The 22,736-nt window shown below is 37.9% G+C and overlaps 1 protein-coding gene across 1 annotated transcript; it reads right to left on the reverse strand.

Moving 5' to 3' along the window:
- Positions 1–1,093: 1,093 nt before the first annotated feature.
- Positions 1,094–21,420, reverse strand: LOC139973203 (uncharacterized). The gene is made up of 10 exons (XM_071979715.1): positions 21,251–21,420; positions 20,996–21,130; positions 19,315–19,500; positions 12,194–12,451; positions 11,456–11,749; positions 10,569–10,742; positions 7,877–7,993; positions 7,038–7,241; positions 5,290–5,383; positions 1,094–2,423 (listed from the first exon to the last, which is right to left on the reverse strand). The coding sequence occupies exons 1-10, from the start codon at positions 21,312–21,314 to the stop codon at positions 2,072–2,074; spliced, it is 1,878 nt and encodes a 625-aa protein (XP_071835816.1). The 5' UTR covers positions 21,315–21,420; the 3' UTR covers positions 1,094–2,071.
- Between the last annotated feature and the right edge of the window lie 1,316 nt (positions 21,421–22,736).

Consider the following 22,736-nt stretch of genomic DNA (forward strand, 5'->3'; position numbering starts at 1 on the left):
TGCGCACTTTCGACCAGGTAGTAGGAGCCGAGGGGCACTGGGGACACGTGCCCCCAACCCCCGCTCTTTTCCAAATAAGCAAATGTGCCCTACTAACAAATAAAATGTGCCTCTTTGTGAAGAACTGTCTTTTGAATATCTTAAGTCTTTGTTAATTTTAATACTTTATTTTAATTATTCACGTGCACCATAATAGTATTGATAGCATACTTACACATCACATATATATTTAAGTGACATGGCCGGTGTGTATCGTTTTATAGCATAAATAGTGGTGGTTGTGGAATGAGAAAGTGCCCCTCTGATGTTGTGCACCCCCCCTTCACTTTTGGAAGCTTCCTACCCCCCTGCTTTCGATTACCGATATCGCCAGTTTCCCCCTCTGAATACGAATGATGCCTTTACTTTTGGCCTTCAGCAGTGTATCTGCCTTATGTCAGTATTTTGTGTGCTTTGCCTTGCACCCGTAAATATATCTGCCTTGTTGAATTGGAAGCCACCCGACGTGTAAGTTGTAATCCATAAGCCCTCGTGGGCTTCTCCCACATTTGTGGTCGCTTAAGCATCGTAAAAATAACTGCTGATTATTATTATTATTATTATTATTATATACCTCTCTTAATGAAGTATAAAGACTTAGGACTTACCATCTTGGAATTTATCCTATATTTATTTCTGATGAGCAAACCGATATACAATATTATGATCGTGAGATAACCACGATAAATACACACACCTACATCCATACCTCTCCACACGTAAACCAGGATGGAAGAACGCGCAACCTGAAGATAGCATGATATATACGTAGCTGTGATTTACGTATGTTTGACAAATGCTGTTGAAGAACTTCGTTTCCTTCTCCTGTGGTTAAACATGTATTTAAATACCACATATCTACAATCTTATATAAAATGACACAAATAATAACAAAGAAATTAAAATTGATATAGAACTGAGAAGTTATATCGAAATAATTAGTGATCGGATTTCACCAAAGACTCATGCACAATATACTATAAAATTCTCTATTGTGTATTTAAGGGTGTAGCAATATACTAATACGTGCAGGTATAAAATACTCTATTGTGTATTTAAGGGTGTAGCAATATACTTATACGTGCAGGTATAAAATACTCTATTGTGTATTTAAGGGTGTAACCATAGACTAATACGTGGTATAAAATACTCTATTGTGTATTTAAGGGTGTATCCATATATACGTGGTATAAAATACTCTATTGTGTATTTAAGGGTGTAACCATAGACTAATACGTGGTATAAAATACTCTATTGTGTATTTAAGGGTGTAGCCATATACTTATACGTGCAGGTATAAAATACTCTATTGTGTATTTAAGGGTGTAACCATAGACTAATACGTGGTATAAAGTACTCTATTGTGTATTTAAGGGTGTAACCATAGACTAATACGTGGTATAAAATACTCTATTGTGTATTTAAGGGTGTAGCTATAGACATAAACTTGGTATAAAATACTCTATTGTGTATTTAAGGGTGTAGCCATGTACTTATACGTGCAGGTATAAAATACTCTATTGTGTATTTAAGGGTGTAACCATAGACTAATACGTGGTATAAAATATTCTATAATGTATGTAAGGGTGTAGCCATAGACTTATACAGACATTAACAGTTGTGTGTAATGTTGACCTTTTCTTTTGCCCCTTTTTTGCCCCTTTTTTGCCCCTTTTTCTATTATGTCTACTTGTAAACTGATATTTGTGATTTTATTGTGGTAATACATTCTGACAGAAAAATATAATATTTGCCGTTTTTAGTTTGTAAATATTTTACATACCAGAGGAAAGAATGTTGAAATCAACCAGATATATATTTTATAGTTGTTGATTTTCTTTATTCATTCGATTTGTAGACAGAGGAGTTTCCCACTAAAAATGGAAAACAGTGCTATAGCCCTAATAATTATTAGACAAACATCAACTCAAATAAAATTCCACATTGAATAACACAGACTATACTTCTTTAAATTTGATATCTATGTGAGCAGTATATTTATTATCTTAATTAAAGAAGCCCGAAATCGGATTTAAGGTCTTGCAAAATGTCCGCCAAAGCCACTTGATGCTGGAATGGTTGGCCTTAAGACCTGTCCGTATAATTGTTGCAACTCCATGTCCTGCACGACATCATTCAACCCTTGCAGAGCATCGGCCTCTTCTTCCCCTAATCCATTTGTCTCAGAAATCTCTGGGATTGGTTGTGGTGGTCTGTCTTCGTTTAGTGAAATGTCATTTTCGGGAGGGGGTAAATCTTCTTCTCCTGGTAGATGTATAATAGTGTCCGTGTCATCGTTGTCCGTAATAGGAGGAGGGCCTCCATAAGGGGAAGAAAAGTCGTCCCCTTCCTGCTGGGATCGCCTTTGGTGATCTCGAACCCTCCTGTAGAGATTACATTGATCGAAATTTAAAAGGCTACCATCTGATAACAATTGCTCTCCGTGTTTAAAAACATTTAGTTCATGACTCAAATAACATTCTGTTACCTTACTGTGTTAACGAGTTTCCATAGCGAGTCTGGAAGTAATTGGTTACATAAGGCATTAAATGACAAGAAATAAGCTAAACCAAACCACAGCAGACAAACTTCATTTTGCAGCAGCTTGCTAAAAGTGTGTAGAGAATATGTACTCGCAGAAATTCCAATCGATTTATATGTAAATGTTTTCCAAACGAAAGTTGACTCCATATCTTATGCTGTCCAGATACCAACCGGTGGGTTTCACCCGGAACAGATCTTCAGGTGCGTATCCAGGGGGGGGGGGCGTTGGGGGCGCGCGCCCCCCGGGTAAGAAAAAGAGGAGAGAAAAAGAAGAGAAGAAAAAAGGAAAAACGAGGGGAAAAAGAGGAGGAGGAGAGGAAGGAAGGGAAAAGAAAAAGAAGAAAGAGAGAAGAAGGAGAAAAGGAGGAAGTAAAAGAAAAACGCGAAGACACCGGGAAGAGAAAGAGGAACAGTGACATCATTACAGCGCTGAAGGGTAGCCAGTGACGGATCAATGATTTCGTAAAAGTGTGCCTCACCCTACCCCTTACACCGACAACTCCATTTTTTTGACGTTTCCATTTTCCTCTCTCACTAATGATCTATATATATGTACTATATATGGTCTATCATAACGCGTCTGTAGAATTGTGCTATGAAACTAACTGTGGCTGGTCTCGAACTCGACCGTGTCGTCGGGGTGCATGACGCAGTTTGGGATGGGGGCGGCCGCCCCCCCCCCATTCAGCATTTTTTTAAATGATATCGCTAAGTAATTTCAAAATAGAAAGTGCTTAGATGCAACTTACAAGGCCTGGGAAGTGTCATTTCCAGCGATCTGGGAGACATTTTCGGCCAAAATTTGCTTGTACGCTTCGCGCTAACAAATGGTCCTGGGTAGTGCCATTTCCAGCGATCTGGGAGGCATTTTCGGCCAAATTTTTCTTGTACGCTTCGCGCCAACCTATGGTGGCGCTACGCTTAGATAATTTGCCTACAGGCTTCGCTCCTCCCTTGGCAAATTCCTCGCTACGCGCCTGTTCGAATTTGTAACGCAAACAGCAGATATCACATTATATCAGTGAGCATGAAAATGGCGTTCCAGGATGAAAATCCTCAAAACTGTCCGACTTGCCTGAAAAAATAAACAGAAATTTTCGCGCGCAAAGCGCGCGTTCAACGTGTCAATGTCAATATCCTATAAGCAAGCATCGGTTATTACATCGCATGTCATCATGTACCGTACGGTCCGTTCAAATTGTGCAGTATACCGCGGGATGCTAATGTAAACAACGACATGTCTCATGTAGATGTATAAAAAGCATGGAGGTCCAATTATGTCAAAAGTTTCTTTTACATTAGTAATGGCGAATTAGGGCCTGCACCCCCGCCGCGCAGTGGAGGAGCGTCCATACGGTCAGGGGGCGGATGCTACCCCTGACGGACTCAAATGGACTGCTGGCGCCTTTTTCAGCTCTTTACCACTTTTTACTTATTCTAAATTATTGACTTTTTTATTGCGCTCTCATCTACTTATTGACATTGTCACATTTTGTTGGTGTAATTTGGCAATGACACCCTATTCTTCGTTTATCTGCAAATTAGCCAGGCCCTGAAAGGGTCATTTCCGGCGATCTAGGGAGTATCTTTACTCAAAATTTGTCTGTGCGCTACGCGCCAACCAGTGGTGGCGCTCCGCTTAAATAGTGTGGAAAGCGCCCCTACAAACCTTTCTCGCCGCTCCTGACCAAATACCCCTAGCTCCGCCACTGCCGCCGCGCCTCCTACGCCTATGTGTGTAGTGTTCGGTTTCGGAAATATCTGCTATTTTTTCATTTCCTTCAACCAAGTTTTATAATAGCCGTTATAAGGGGTTTCATATTTGTACACCAATAAATTAACTGTGTCTGAATTTTCGAAAATTTCTGACCAACATTCTGCATCACACTTCCCTCTACTCGTGCAATTTTGACCGGTCTGTTAGGGGTTGAAGGTAGTTTTTCTTTATTGGTTGTCCATAGATGAAATTTTGTACAACATTATGGGTATGTTTTGAAGTGAGTTTATTCACGAGAAATGTGAATTTTCAAATTCTGAACAAATTTGGGGCTTAAAACTTTGAAAAGTGGGGCTGACGGGTATTGTGGGCCGCGACGTAGAATCACCTACAAAAGCAAAGACCCACAGGACATGCGATCAGGTCGAACATGACGTGTGCCGGGTTGACAATCTTCAAAAAGGTTATGGATGGAAAAAAAAAACTATTAGGAAATACTTGGTTCTCAGGCCAAAAGTGTACATCTGGTTGGTCATTTCAAGCCCGAGAAGTGCCGTTTCCGGTGATCTGGGGGGTTTCAAAACAAGAAATTTTCTCGTACGCTGCGCGCCAACTGATGGTGGCGCTCCGCTTAGATAGTAATTCGCGCCCCCCGGGTTAGAAAATCCTGGATACGCGCCTGATCTTCATATAAGCGGAACAGACTTATGGCATTTAAGTTAAGCGTTAGTGACTGCAGAACAATGCCTAACACGAATGTGATTGTAAAATGCACTCCTAGCATTCGTCGTTTCCTTAGATTGATTTTTCTCACTGTGACATGACGGTGAGCTGATTCTACAACTATACACTGTGCACATATAACGGTTCAAATGTCATTATGACACTGTAATCATTCCTTGTATGTGCTCGAAAGACAAAGAAACAATGAAACAATTGTCTTTTCCTACAACAACGAACTGTACATTACCTTACATTGCCGGACTTACCTTTTCCTTTTCTTTGAAAAATAGAAAGCAAGTAAACACAATATGGCAACCAGGATCAAAATGAATATGGCCGCGACCGAAGCTGCCACAAGAACTGTTGAAATAAATTCAAAAAACACTTCAAATTATGTATTGTGTCGATGTTTGTAGTGACAAGAGTAAGAACATTGCTGAATGAAAAACTTTTGTGTTTACAAATATAATAACATAAAATAACAGAATTAAAAGATGTTATAGTTAGAGATGTGAAGGATAGAGACAAGGCTATAAAAGAGACAGTACTATAATAGTGGGATATTTGGAACACTATATATGTTCATGTCTAACAGTACTATAATAGTGAGATATTTGGAACACTATGTATGTTCATGTCTAGCAGTACTATATTCGTGAGATATTTGGAACACTATGTATGTTCATGTCTAGCAGTACTGTAATCGTGAGTGTTTGGAACACTTTATATGCTCATGTCTGGCAGCACTATAATCGTGAGAAATTTGGAACGCTACATATGTTCATGTCTAACAGTACTATAATCGTGAGATATTTGGAACACTATATATGTTCATTTCTAGCAGTACTATAATCGTGAGATATTTGGAACACTATATATGTTCTTGTCTAGCAGTACTATAATCGTGAGATATTTGGAACACTGTATATGTTCATGTCTAGCAGTACTATAATTGTGAGATATTTGGAACACTATATATGTTCATGTTTAGCAGTACTACAATCGTGAGATATTTGGAACACTATATATGTTCATGTCTAACAGTACTATAATCGTGAGATATTTGGAACACTGTATATGTTCATGTCTAGCAGTACTATAATCGTGAGATATTTGGAACACTATATATGTTCATGTCTAGCAGTACTATAATAGTGACATATTTGGAACACTATATATGTTCATGTTTAGCAGTACTATAATAGTGAGATATTTGGAACACTATATATGTTCATGTCTAGCAGAACTATATATATTATAGTGAGATATTTGGAACACTATATATGTTCATGTCTAGCAGTACTACAACGGTGAGATATTCCGAACACTATATATGTTCATGTTTAGCAGTACTATAATAGTGAGATATTTGGAACACTATATATGTTCATGTCTAGCAGAACTATATATATTATAGTGAGATATTTGGAACACTATATATGTTCATGTCTAGCAGTACTACAACGGTGAGATATTCCGAACACTATATATGTTCATGTCTAGCAGTACTATAATCGTGAGATATTTGGAACACTATATATGTTCATGTTTAGCAGTACTATAATCGTGAGATATTTGGAACACTATATATGTTCATGTCTAGCAGTACTATAATCGTGAGATATTTGGAACACTATATATGTTCATGTCTAGCAGTACTATAATCGTGAGATATTTGGAACACTATATATGTTCATGTCTAGCAGAACTATATATATTATAGTGAGATATTTGGAACACTATATACGTTCATGTCTAGCAGTACTATAATCGTGAGAAATCGCGAATTTGAATGTGATACGGAATGATAATACTAACGCCAAAGGTATCATTAGGAACACATGTAGGACTTGCAATATAGTAAAAGATACATTCTTGCACCAGAATTTCAAAAAGTTACTGTTGATTAAAAACACATGTTTTACGCATAATAGTAGGTCTTATTGCAACGAATCGGGGTGACACAAAGCACTCAGAAATCAATTTCTGTTTCTTATTATCCGACTCAACTCACCAATTATAAATGTGGTCTGATTCATGCGACATTCTGGCGTTGGTATAAATGTTCCATTCCGTTGACATGTAGATGTATCCTCCACGGCTTCAAAAATTGGATTACAAGAAACACTTAAAACTGTCCCAACTGACACTACGTCACGAACTGCTGTTCCATTTACTTTGCCGTTTGTGACTACAGGTACTGAGCATTGTCCAGGTGCTGCAAGGCAACAAACAAAAAACACACCAGCACGTACATGCATTGGAAATTACGAAACTTGATATTGTTCGATTCTTAACTATAATAAATTAACAACAACTTAAAGCCCCATTATGCAAATTCAAATTTTGCCTTTAGTACTTATTGTGTAGTAAATAATCATACAATCACGAATATGTACTTATTTGCCAAAACTTTGAATTATTCGCGAAAGGGCAAAGTTTTGGAAAGTAACTACGTCGTATATAAGTACCATAAGTGACTGTTGAAGAGTGATGGATTGGTTAATGTTTATAATGGAATGCATAATATCCCTTAACAAAGGAATTCTTGCGAGGACGTGGTGATTCTTAAGAAATCACATCCGAGGACCTGGAATTCTTTTGTTCGAGTCCTCAGGCAGAATTCGACACCAACGCACTCACACACGAACGGACAGCTCTTCAACCCTCTCCCGGGTATTCACTTCCGCTCGCTCTACCATAAGTGAACCTCGCTACTCAGCAACATGAGCTTTTACCATGTCAAACCTTGCTATGGTCACTGAGAACAATGACTAACTGACCACAAGTAGAGGAGCGATGAGAGAATGACAAGGTATAATTTAAGTAAACGTAGCTATTGCGCATGCGTACCTGTAATGATTGGTGGATTTCTTGGGAAAGTTCTTACAGGTGTGTTAGGAGCCATGCTTGACGACTGTACTGCTGGTGTCTGGGGCAAGTTGGTCGTCGTGGAAAATCCAGCGTCACCTGCAGGTGACAAAAGCGACAATTAAACTAGATAAAACATCTTCGGTTATTCGTTATACTACCCGGGTGTATACCTGTGTACCATGTGTTCGTTGAATATCATCTTTACCTCTGTCAGCTTATACCTGAACTAATTTTCAACATTTGATCAATCAACAGTGGGCAAAACTTTCCGATAATTTCAACTGAAACAAATTGTTGTGCCAATATAACCATTATCAAGAAACTGATGAAATTGTATCTATATTGAACAAGTGTATTGTAATTAATTTCATGCAACTGTCTTTTAGCACCTTTGAACAACTGTTTACTAATTTTGTTTTATTTGAACCTATGTACATTTTGTAGTAACAGTAAGCATTTCAGCTAAAATTACACAGTTTGTATTAATGATGTAGTTTGCCGGTGAGTGTGTGTGTGTGTGTGTAGTGGGTGTTTGTTTCAGTGTTGTTGACTCGAATCATTGACTTGGAATTGAGTCGGACTCGAGTCACATCTTTCTTGACTTCTGACTTGAGTCGACTCGACGACAACTGACGTATGACTTGACTTGGAAATAAATTAACTATAACTTGACTTGAACTGCCGATAAAATGACTTGTGACTTGACTTAACTTTATTTGACTTATGGACATTAAAGGAGTAGACGCTACCAATATTTTTAAGTGTTCTGACACTTACGTTCCACTCGCAAAAGAAGTCGAATATCATGCTGAGTGGTTTCAGTGCAGTACTTGGCTTTTTAGCATATTCTAGCATACTTCAGTGGTAACTATGTATAGGAACATTTGACTACAGCAAGTAATGATGACAAAACGAGATATCCCCATGACAATATTGCATCATAAATATTTTAATATTACCATATTCTAACGTTCTAGAGCAGGATACGTTTCGATGGTTCATTGACTGCGGTTTCTTAAATGTGCAATATGATTTAATTTTAACACAAGTATGAACGATTAACGCTATTATCTTTTCTTTTGGGAGCATACAGTTTGCAGAGTCCTGGTAACGTGAAATGAACTCTGACCTACATGAATGTGTGTTCACACTGTACAACATACAAGGCTCTCGTACCATATACATATATGAGCTCCTTTAATGTTCTAGTTCTAGAGATATACCACATTGATATGTTCACATTTTGCACACCGCTGACCCCAAATGACCTTTGACCTCCAACCTAGTCGCTGAACTAATTAAAATAAATCCACGTCTCAAATATGATAACCATATAGGCGAACTTCCTTGATGGTATCATGTTTACAAGATTTTTACACATTTTCCCTCTGTTGACCTCAAATGACCTTTCACATCGTGGAAAACACTACAGATCCTCTACTCACAGACGGAAAGCTACACACCAAGTTTGAATTTCCTGCAACTTCTATTTCTTGAGATATTGTGACTTTGAGACTTTGACCCGTGCTGACCTCAAATTACATTTGAATTATACCAACGACAATCTCAAATCAGTTCTACCTAAGGGGGACCAACTACGAAATATGAAATGAACCTCAGTTCTACTCCTGAAGTTAAAGCTTTTACGAGCAAGTGTCTCACATACACACACGAACGCGCACTCACACGCGCCACCACCATCGCATCGATTCATTTTGCCTTCGGCAGGAATCAAAAAGTCTAAAAAATGTGTCTGAAAACGTTCAGGTATTGGAATTTTTGGTACGGACAGTGCAATGAATCAATTTTCATGGAACATTTTTAGGCAATTTTGTGGTTTGCCTCTTCAATCAAAGTCGTATTTCTCACTGTCCCTCGATGTTTTTACCTCCATACATGAACCTTCCGCCGCTACTGGTGAGAAACTTAACGATGATGAATTGTTTCAATACTGGGTTGATCGTTTTAAATGGTAGTGCATAAGACTAGAGAGATGTTCCACATGACGGTACACAGACTGTATAACGTTAGTGGCTGTGGTCAGTGTAGTAGTTCTGAAGGCACTGCCGACATCTCGACAATTGTGTATATTATTGTCGAGCTGACGACTTACGCTAACGTTACATCGAAAATGATCAACTCTTGCGACGTGTTGTCGTGTGATACACTAAGCACAGTTAATATGTACAACTGGTTTGTCCCTGCAGGATCACCATAAGTCAGTCACGGTTATTTCTTCAGAAGGGAATTGTTACCCTGATTCAGAGAAGCGGGGTGGGGGGGGGGGGGTGGAGTATAGGCCTAGCTGTTTTACAATTAAGTTCTTCCTATTATTATTATTATTTTATTAAAATTACTCGCCTCAGTGCAACAGATTTCACATACACTCCATTCACCGGACCCTCATCAACTCACAAAAGTGTATAAATTCATTGCGCAGTAACCTGCACTATATATATGACTGTTTTTTGGCTTCAATTGCAATAACATGAAATGACGCGTGACTTGACTTTGCATTGGTTACAACACTAATGGGTGTGTGTAGTCTCCAATTCTACAAGCTGCTTTGATTGTCTTTGATGTTCTACGTTTCATTAGGCGATCATGGATCGTAAACAGATGAATCAGTAGGCCCTATAATTCTAAAGTAATTGACGTGTTCCATGCTTACATCTGATAGGTCGATTAACGGTCCCATCCGCTCTGCAGAAAACTGTTTTGTCGAATGGTATGTACCGTGAGTTACAATCAACATCAAACTGGTTTCCGACAGTGAATGGTGGAAGAGACATGGTAGAGAATAGTCCATTGGAAATGAACATTGGCTGCGGGCAAAAGTGACCCTCTAAGGAATACAAATGAAAATTGAAACTGATATTAAAATGTATCGTTGGTGCTACGTTATGTAATGCTGTCAATCAGTGAATGTACCCTTTAAAGCTATGTTATGTTATGTCCCTTATTCTGCAGTAACATAATGGTTTAAATTATTTGTGAGTGCCTAAGAAAATTCGACAAAGACAGCACCTTTCATTAGTTATTTAACCTCTGTTGTAACAAAAAAAATTGGCCAACGTGCAATTCTGAACAAAAATAATCCAAGTATCGAAAACGTTAGATAAAGAAAACGTGCATGCTCGTAAAATCTATAGAATACTGCGTAACTTTCAACTTCATCGATATTAGTTAGGTATGTTATGCATCACAGTGTTTGTCAGTGTACAAAGTAGAACATCACAAACATAGCTGATTACATAACCCTATATTAACTACGACAGACTGGACTAGGCTACTGGTGATTGCATTCACAACAATCAATGGATAATGCAATCATACTTAAAAGATGTCGAGCAATGCATAGAGAAGTTTTCTGATTTGAAATGAAAGAAACCGTTTTGTTTCAGTATAGATCCACCGTAAAACTAAGTAAAACAGTCGTGGAACTGAGATGTAAATTGAACACTCTTACGATACAAATTTATTTGATTTTCGTTTCATTTGTTAAAGAAATAATATTGACTACTGAGAGACGAAATAAGTACCACTTCTCAACCTCACCTCCAAATTCAAGCAGAAGACCATTAGGTCCTATCTTGGTATCATCGAGTTGAATCTGGAGTGAATTACTCCCCACTGATATCCAGTAGTTGTCTGAGCCTTTCTTGATATTTGTGCTCACATTCTTAAAAAAGTCCTCAACTGATATTGACAGTAAGTCAAACTGGTGTACACGTATGTAGATGTAATCTGGACTTTCACGTGGTACGAACTCGCTAACCAAGTTACTAATGACACCTTCATTCAATCGGCCCGGAAATCCATTAGAAGCTATAAATGGCAACTCTACTTGTGCTGGAGGTGATAAAAATGAAACGAAATACTTATAACTGAAGTTTTCATCATATTCAGTGTGTCCAGAACGTGCCATATTTCGACCCAGAATGGGCGAAAGCAAAAGTTTGTCGATACATACATACACGTATACATTCATACGGAAGTACATATTGTCGGATTTGCATATTGAGCACAGTCATTAATGTACAATACTATGATTATAATTACATTAGGCTATATATATATATATATATATTAAATGCCACAATGGTTAATCTACAATACGGTGCTTTCTTTTGCGAACAGAGACTATTGCGTACTCTGCATTGACAACCAAACAATACATTTCATCATTCGTTATCGTAGTTTCCACCGGAGCTTATCAAATGTGTCATTTATAAACAACCCTTTTCATGAGCTATAGCAGTCATCAATTGTGAGTATTATCAGTAAGCATATTACCTCCATACACAGCAGCAAATTCCCGTCCGCCACAAATCCAATCGCTGCCACCAGCACAGTGTGTGGTGCATTGGCCGAAGTCGGTGGACGGTTGACTCCCTAACGTATTGCCGCAGCGGCAACCATCCCCGTCATGCATCCAAAAGAATTGGTACCCTTTGCAAAAGTCGTAGCAAAGCTCAAACGTCATAACCATCGAAATAACTGCTTTTCCACTAATAATTGGTCCAACTGGAAAGCATCCCTTATAGTTTGGTGCTGTTCAAACAAAGCAAACACAATGGAATTGTTTCAATCTGTTAAAGTATGGGTTGTATTCAGCTTGTTCATATGTTTAACGTTACTTCACTAAAAGATGTCTCATTGATCAAGCTATTGCTTGGTGTGATGCACGTTGGTTTCTTTATATCAGTGTGTTATAGTGATTGGTATATTTATATATATATATATATATAGATAGAGTAAATGGTAATTGTGGGAGATAGATTTACTCAACTTCAGAAACTTGTACTTTTGGCAGCGACGAAAATCGTAAAATCTGTCATTATTCTTTGGTGTAACACAACAACGTCTTGAGTGAAATTACTTTACCAGACAACAAAACTGCAGTGCGGTTTCGATGATGTTACATGAATAATCTATACATGAATGTAACACACTAGGCTGTAGGGTATAGCCAGGATGAACAACATACTCCAATCTACGTAGTACAGCAAAAAGCACTGAGCTTTGACAAACAATATTCACATTGACACCTGATGACCGAGATGGAAACTTTTCTTGTTTTCAACATACAGATTGATCTCTACCAAAGACAACGGGCTACTTCTACTCAATGTGGTACACCTTTAAATGTACAAGCCGTACATTAAGCAGGCGCCGGGCGATAGTTACCCCCTATAGTCCCCAAGATTTTGCGTCTGGTCGCCTCTAACACATCTAACTAGGCGGCAGTTAATTTTCTTAAACGGTGCCTGGTCATTTCCCCAACGTTATTGCATCCAATCCTGAAGTTTTTATTTGGCACTGAATCTCGACAAATGAGAAATACGACGGAAAACTTCAACAACGGAAGCAAAGATATAATACCGATGATTCACAATGATATAGTCCATTCCAATAGCAACGTTGTATGTACCAAGTTCATTACACATCTTTGTGCATGGGCATGTGTGCAGCGACGTACACGGCAACTCCAAAAGTTATCACAGATCACAAATCGCAAATATAATGCATATATGCTATGTATCCTTGTTTTATGTATATATATATATATATATATATATATATATATATATATATATATATATATATATATATATATATATATATATATATATATATATATATATATATAAATGAAAACGTAATGAGAAGGAAGATCCAGAACAGTGACAAAACTTCCAGGATTCGAACCCGGGCCTCCCGCTTTGTACGTGGACACCCTAACCAACTAGGCTATGGACGCTGATTGTATGTCCAGAGGTTCGAAACCGGTAAGGAAGGTCGTAATTTTACTGTAGGCGTTTGACACCTGTATCGAACAATACTAGTTCTGATTTTGGTGACATATTTTGCCTTACTCTAGAGATCAAACATGATGCTAACCAACTCGAAAATCATTTGTGATTCCTAAAGCCGGATCTCGAAAGAGATACTTTGAACAGACTTTATGTTAATGAAATGGAGGTAAACGACAAAAGGCAAATATATATAAACGAAAACGTAATGAGAAGGAAAATCCAGGACAGTGAAAAAACTTCCAGCCTCCACCGTATATATATATATATATATATATATATATATATATATATATATATATATATATATATATATATATATATATATATATATATATATATATATATATATATATATATATATATATATATATATATATATATATATATATATATATATATATATATATATGAAACCTACGTAATGTGTTGTATAAAATAGCAGGGCCTTTTTTTAAAGAATTCACAAGTGATATCATACAATATACAGAGGAAGATTAACCCTCGCACCCCGACCCCCTCCCCCCAATATAGATCTAAAAAGACCTAAAGCAGTTCTTGTTTTGCCATATTTTCAGTCTTAGTCATTGCTCTTCTGCCATTGAATTAAAGAGCATAAGTGAAATTACAGATGGTGTGAAAATAAGGTGGATTGAAGGTAATATGAAGAAGTTTGGAATTTCTTTGGTTGAATGTGGATATTGCTCTGGTGGAGCAGGAGCAAACGGAAGGGTTGGGGTTCAGTATGATAAAATTGCTCCTTTTCTAGATCAAATCCAAACGGTCACGATACGGAAATTTGCAGGTGCCATAGCCGGCATAGCTCTCGGCTATCATGTAGTGGGTAGGATATGCAGCCTGTTGAAAACAAACTTCAATCTATGCTTTAGTCAATGTAATGATTAATTGTGGTACAGCACCTATAATTGTAGATCATATATGACATTGGTTTGTGCAGTTAAAATATCCAGACCAGTCTGTAGCTCTAAGCAATCTTATTATGAGGTTTGGATGGCTTCATTGCACTATACTGTAGACTACACCTTGTAAACCTGAAATAGCTGTTACAATATAAATGGCCCCAAACCACTATTTTGATGTACAATTTCACTACGGCATGGTAAACACAGGTCAGTCTATACTGTACGTGGCAAAACACACCTGCACCAGAAACAATAGGGGACTTTTAATAAATGTGATGCATCCACACACCAAGTATGAGAAGTATCCAAAATTCCCATCGTTAGATATCATGTAAAAGGCTTTCCAGAGTTTGACATCTGGTGACCTCAAATGAGAATTGACCTCACAAGCAACAGGATTCTGTACTCAATGTGGCAAATCCACAAACCATGTAGCCTATTAAAAGTATCCATTACTTCTACCATGAGAAATCATGTTTTAAAGGTTTTCAAGCCTGACAAATGACTTAAATGTACTCGCTGTTTGGCGACCGTGACTAATACGTCTACTCGCCAAAACGCAAAATTCACTCGCCACTATGACTGCTGTTAAAATCTCTATAGCACAGATCTAGAACATCAAAACTTTGTATGAACAAAGGTTTTATTTAGGCAGATACATGGTGCTACGTAACTGCAAATTGGAATATTATCTTTATATGTAGTTTAGTCAATTAGCATTTATTTATCTGTCTTTTAGCTGCAGATTGGTGCGCGAAAATATCGCTATTACTCCATTACACTGCCTAATTCAAAGCGATCTTTAACGCAATGAAAATTTGAGGTTGTAAGAGCGTCTATCTTCCAAAAAATCCTAGCAGCAACGACAGCAAAATTGTCTCAAAACTCCCTAAATTGTTGTATATTTTGCGAATTATGACTGATCGCCAGTGGGCAAATGCCCTAAGAAATCATTTAGGATATGTTTGCCATCTTAAAAGAATTGTCTGGTGGCCCAAAGAAGTTACCTTAAAAAATGATTAATAATTTTTCAAACATGTTGTCAAAGTATGAGATCGCTAATGTGGCGTTTGACAGAGAAACGATTTTTTAATCGTTAAGGATGAACATTTACAATATGATTTGAACAGTACAGAACGTGACGTCATCTACGCTAATACAGATTGCGACATAACCCACGCTCCGTACAGTACCTACAGTAACCACAACACAATCTGCGTTTGTAAACAGATTAATTTCTTCCTTAATTTTCGGTGGAATTTCTTATAAATTAGATATGTTTTCAAAAACTCCTTAAGCCGCCATATATGTAGTGTATAGGTGGTTTCGTGTAACACAAGATTAGTTTGAACAGCAGACTCTTCGTTGTTTATACATCGCGCTATCCAGCTCCAACGCGAAGAATGTTCGCATGTAGGCTACTCTAACGTTTACAATCGGACAGTTCTGCGAAGCCTAAGCTTCTCGGTACTACATTCTGCTCTGACATCGATTCCCCCATGTTTCATCTTTCGGTGTTTCCTTTTACTGTAAATTTGATCCGTGAATTTTATTTCAGCGATTTCGAAGAACAGTTCATGAACTGTGGTTTGAGTGTGAGAGTGTATTATATGCAACGCTATACAAGTATACCAACTGGGCATGGTAGGATATATACGTTCGCGATTTCTACGTAATATGTAATAGGCAATCATCTGTGCGTGTACACGCGAGAGTTTATTTGCTGCGGAAATGGGAGTGCTAACTTCAAGTCGCCTATTTTGCCTATTTGCCTGCGCTACGTCAATCACCAAATTGATGCGTTCGAACAAACGGTACTTTTTGGTGAGAAAACTGGTGAATTTGAAAACCAGATTTCTACAAGAAGTAACCGTCAAATGGGGACATTTTTTACATGGTTAGAAAGAAAAAAATTAGAACTACAAAGTACAAGGGCAATGTATTAAAATCTTCCACCAGACAATTCCTTAAAGTGTATTGGTATTCTGACGGGTATTCTTCACGTGGTTTACCCCCCCCCCCCCCCCCCCCGTTGCTGGCCTAGACTACATAAACTTGCCAACAGGCCTAGCCAGGTTGGCTCGAGTTGTCCCATAATCACTAACGTGACGTTAGACGAACGTTACTTTCAAGGCCTAACTATGCTGAAACTGTAGGAAGAGACTACACAAATTGATATCAACAGCCGATCCAGACACAGCTCATGAACTCACTGCCAAGCTAAGAACGTTTTACACAATTAATTCGCATTGATAGTTTGGTCATAGTCAAAAATTTAACTAGGTGACAGTTAAGTTTCGTAAACTGCATCCAAACAACAATTGCGAAATATGATGGAAACCTTCCAATAACTCCGCTGTATGTACAAAGAGTACATCTTCTTGATCGCAATGTATGTATCCAAAGTATGCTCCGGAGCGATGCGCTGAAAGGCTATGGAAATTTTTACGCTTGTCTTGATTGGATTCTACGGATGCCCATAATCTTATTTCCAATTGCCAACAGCCTCCTATCCTTAAAGCACATGTTATTTGACAGGCTGATCAATGGGACATACGGTAGCTCCACAATTTGAGCCCTGGTGCCCCCAAATGACCATTGACCTCCATCAAAAACAATATGCTTCTTCTCCTACATACGGTTCTCTTACACAAGTTATATGTGATTGGTTTAATCTTCTCTTCTTGAGATATCGCCTTTACAAAGTTTTCACAATTTGATCCCTGGTGACCCTAAATAACCTTGACCTTTTCTAAAAAACAATAGGCTTCTTTTACTTAATGTGTTACACCTACTAAGCAAATATGAGATTGGTCCAAGCTTCCCTTCTTGAGATATTGTGTTTACATGCGAGGCGTCGCACACGCACGCACCCACACCCATATATTTGACATATGTACATCCGCCCGCATGACTGCATAGGTTACAATTATCATCGAAACAAAACACCAGGAAGTTCTTGCTATAACCAGGGAGTTGTTATGGAACAACAACTCCCTGCTATAACATAATGAACTTTATACAATCATGTCTATTCAAGCGTACATCGAAGTGCAAGCTGACACGTGAAAGTCCGCTTAGGTACTTTTATAAGGTTTATTGCGATAATTAGTTAAAGGAATTGTCTGCGGTGGATGATTTGGATACATTGTACTTATAGTTCTTATTTTTCTCTTTCTAACGATTTGAGAATTGTCCCCATTCGAAGTGTTCTTCTTGTAGAAATCTGGTTTTAAATATCACCAGTTTCACCAAAAGAACCGTTTGTTCGAACGCATCAATTTGGTGAATGACGAATGCAGGCAAATAGGCAAAACGAGCGACTTGAAGTTAGTACTCCCATTTCCGAAGGAAATACACTCTCGCGTGTACACGCAGAGCTAGTTGATTGCTTATCATATATTACATACACATCGCGAACGTACGTATACAGCCTACCATGCCCAGTTGGGACGTACATATTGTTGCATAGAGTAGCCTATATGTGAACATTCTTCGCATTTGAGATGGACAGCGCAATGTATAAACAACGAAGAGTCTGCTGTTCAAATTTATCTTCTGTTACACAAAAATCACGAATTCACGTATACACTACATATATGAGGGATTAACGATTGTTTTAAAACATATATAATTTATAAGAAATTTCACCGAAGATTAAGGAAGAAATTCATCTGTGTTCAAACGCAGTTTTTGTTGTGATTACTGTAGGAAATGTTTGGAGCGTGGGTTGTTTGGCAGTCTGCAGTCACGTTCGTTTTGTTCAAAGTATATTTGAAATATCCATCCTGAACGATTAAAAAATCGTTTCTCTGTCAAATGCAGCATTCTCTTTCTTTGAAAACATGTTTGGAAAATTATTTATCGTTTTTTAAGTTATCTTCTAAGGGCTACCAGACAATTCTTTTAAGTGTACCACACAGGTTGTTCTGTTCAGGGATTTGCTATAATGACTGCCTTTCAAGGCGGGATCGACGGTGCGTATGGCGTTCTGAAGTTGCTACAAGTCTTCAAGATTAAAAATCAAAAGGAAACGGAAGATCAATGAAGAAGGAATTTAGTGCAATATTGGAAACTCTTTGCAGGATTTGATTGATTATATTTGCATTTTCAGTTCAACGGAAAAGTTATAAATATGAAAGAAACAAAGTACAGGAAACGATTAATGGCCGTTTGTTCGTGTGAATTCTGAGTTCTAATTCTACGGATGCCCATAAGATAATTTCCAATAGCCAACAGCCTCTTATATTCTTATGAGGCGTAAATCACGTGTTATCTTATAGGCTGGTCGGTGGTAGATACGGTAAATTATAAAACAAGGTTTCCAGAAATGACCTTTGACCTCCATAAAAAAAACAATATTCTTCTTGTACTGAACGTGTCACAAGTACATACTAAATATGAGATGGGTCCAAGGTTTCCCCTCTTGAGATATCGTGTTTACAAGGTTTTCACAATTTGACACCTGGTGACTCCAACTGACCTTTGACCTCCTCTAAATACAATACGCACCTTCTACTCAATGTGGTGAGCTCCACAAAAACAATGTGTCACAACTACGAACGAAATATGAGATTGGTCTAAGCTTCCCTTCTTGAGATACCGTGTTTACAAGCAAGGCGTCACACACACGATAACAGCTGACTGTTAACATTTGTAACTGATTTGTACAACTCACCGTTGCATCTCACACCGGCATCTCCACCATGATCGCAATTGTTAGAGTTCCAATTATCCACAACGTTGTCGCATCCTAGGAGATTATTCTCGTTGCCTTGACATCGAACATCACTTAGCAGCACTGCACCTTCGCCCTGACCGAATGTTGCTTGGTTTAGCTCTCTTTGAGCCCCGTTTCTAAATCCTGTTTCGACAAAAACAGCATCAACTATATAATATTCTTCATGGACCAGCAAGCAGGACACATAACTGTAACCAGAAAGCCAGTTGGCTTTGTAATTCCTTGTCAAATAATTTGCTTAAAATTCGACACATCTTACTTATGTAGAGAAAGTGAGTTAAATTTGTTGAAGAATTAAGTGAGAACCAGAAACGATCAGAGATGTCTTGTGGGCATCAACCAATTCATTCACTGGTAAGGATTTTTACAGTATAGATTTTTTTGCAGAATGTTTCAATATCCAGGAAGAAAAGTCTTTCTAGGTGAAATATAGACACTTAGATGTATGAGCAAATGGAAATTTCTTTTAACAATTTTGAGCTAGCAAATCAGTTCTGCCACCAACCATCCCTTTAATAATTGTTATTCGTGAATGAGACTTACATGACATTGTTGATACCACTGTCATATATGTTCACAACTTACTGCCAAAGCCAAGTCACGTTATATAAATCACAGAGAATTAGGCAAATTTTGAGACCAATTCAGATATCCTGTTGACACTTGACGCTCAGAATGAGAATGTGTCAATTATTTGAAGCAGATTTCATTTCCTGGAGGACTATGTAAGTATAGTTGAAGATCACTAGATCTTTTTTTTATTGAGCCCGTTCACCAAACTGAACTGAAATCGACCAAAGTATGTTCACCAAAATAAAACTCATAGCATGGTAGAACCAAAGCTTGTAGCTTTAATTTAGGTGTTTAAAAAAATTAGAAGGATTACATATACTTTGACACATGTTGACCTCATGTAACCTTTGACCTTTACAAATCCCAATCAGGTACTTGTACTCTTTTAGCTGGGTCTACATACTAAGTATAATTTTCAACAAATATGCAATTTTGGAGTTATTGTGTTTACGAAGTTTGTCGACTTTGACCTCTTTTGACCCCAAAAGACCATTGACAGTCACAGAAAAGAATATGGTACTTGTACACAATTAAACGGATCCACATACCAAGTATGAAGTTAGCCCACAAATGAACTTTTTAGTTACGGTGATTGCAAGCAAGTGTCACATATACACACACGCACACGCACACACACAATCGCAAAGATTCCTTCTGCATCCGGCAAGGAAGCAAACAGGCACAGAAGAAACATTCAAGCTTGTTTCCACGACGGCTGTCTGAACCAGATATATATTTCACAGATTAAGTTTTAACCTCTTAGACGTGAATATTTATCAGCGACTATAGTCTGTTTCTATAGCTAACAATTTATTTATTTTATGCTTAAGTTCGATGTTCGTTTATGACCTCATGTAAACTACACACATTGCTGATATTCATGTACTTGCCCACTTAACGTAATTCTCATATATTCTGCCGGAAAGCCGAATGTATGCCTTACCTAAATGTTATTAAGTTCAACACAGACCAATATTGTCTCTTCACTTTAAGTTTCATGTTGCTGCTGGATTTAATAAGAGCTTTTCCAATCTGTGATACTTACCAAGTTGTCTACAGATGACTTCAGCGTCCTCCAAGCCCCATCCGTTCTGGCATATTGTACCCCAGGATCCTTGGTAAAATACCTCAACTCTACCTTCACCGTAGTAAATGCTGTTCACGAGCCGAACGTCACCGTCTGTTGAAAAAAGACATAGCAATCAAGCAACTTACAAGTTGTATTTATAAGCAACATTTATAGAAGAATCGGGACGACAGCATCCATACGGATATCCCATCACCTTACTATCAAACTTACCTCTATAGGCAATACTCAAACTGAATCTAAATAATAATATTGTTATGCATGCGACCAAACCCATAGTTACAGCAGTATCTCTCCACGTTTAAACTAGCAATAACTAGAAATATAGGATTGTGTCCCTATACTTGAACAGACATCATGTACAACCCTTTGCAGTGTTATTGCTACACAATATCACCCATTTGAAATTTCAATGGAAAAGTTGTTCATAAAACCACTCAACTGTTGCGAAATTGTAAAGCTCCACAAACCACGGTTTTGTAAAAGATTAGGTAGGCATGACCGGGTGTGGTGGCTTGTGTATTCTGTATAAGGAACGAAGCAGTGAATCATAGTCCTTCATTTAAATTGTAACGTTCTTGTATAGCTCCAGCTTTCTTGCCATCCAAACCAGAGCCATTTCTACATAAGGCTCTTATTGTGATCAAAGCCATACATGTTGATTCTAAACCGCGACTTTATCCCGATTTTAAGTTTCCGTTAGTGGCAGTATGGGAAAGTATTCGGTACACAAGAAGTACTCAATATCAATTCCAGTGTACTCGGATGTTAAAGTAGGCATACTCGTCTTTTAGTATTCTAACTAAGATGCTAAAGTGCTCGAACTTGTACTTGACTTAAAGTATACTTGTTTTACGAGTACTATGAAAACAGTATTGTAAAACTGACGTTACTTCAGAAATCCGCACAATTTCATTTGTCGACTCTTTTGGCATTCCATTGCATTTCTCTGAAATATTCCGATACTATTGCGTCTATACTCGAACAGGATCTCACTTTTAAATTACCAAGTACAGTGCGTATATAATAAAGGAAGATATATATAGAATGCACGAGTGGTGTTTGTTTATAGCGTATTTAATAATTCGTATCATTCATTATTGGTCTAATACCCCTGTGTACACAATTGCTACTTTGTCATTGCAACAGATAGAGACATTCGATATTTGGTCAAAAACAATAAAGATCCAAAGCAATATTATCACAATCAACCGTTCGGATCAGTTAGAAACAATAAGGTTATTGTATATATATATTAAATTAATCAAATGTACGGATGAGAAGTATCGGGACTGGGTAAATACTGTACTCGGACACTGACGGTACTTGCTACTTGACCCCACTACCATTATTGGACTATGGCACTTGGAACTTGGAACCTCAAGTACTCGGAAGCACTTGGTACTCGAATAAAAGTACTTAACAGTAACACTGATTGGCGAACCATTTTTTGGTTTCGATGAAATCGTAACCTTTGTAGTCATGCAGGCGGATGAGTGTGTGTGTGTGCGTGCGTGCGGGTGTGGATGTGTGCGTGTGAGGGTGGGTCAATGGAATGCAGCCAAGAGACTGATAAAGTCATAAAGGAGGACATTTGACCTAATCGCCCAGGGGTCCGAATTGGTTCTTTACGGGCCTAACTGGTGTTTTAGGAAGTTATCGGGCGACCAAATGGAGTTGAGGATCGAATCAATTTCCC

Source organism: Apostichopus japonicus, chromosome 9 (genome assembly GCF_037975245.1).
Source record: "Apostichopus japonicus isolate 1M-3 chromosome 9, ASM3797524v1, whole genome shotgun sequence".
NCBI classification, from domain to species: domain Eukaryota; kingdom Metazoa; phylum Echinodermata; class Holothuroidea; order Aspidochirotida; family Stichopodidae; genus Apostichopus; species Apostichopus japonicus.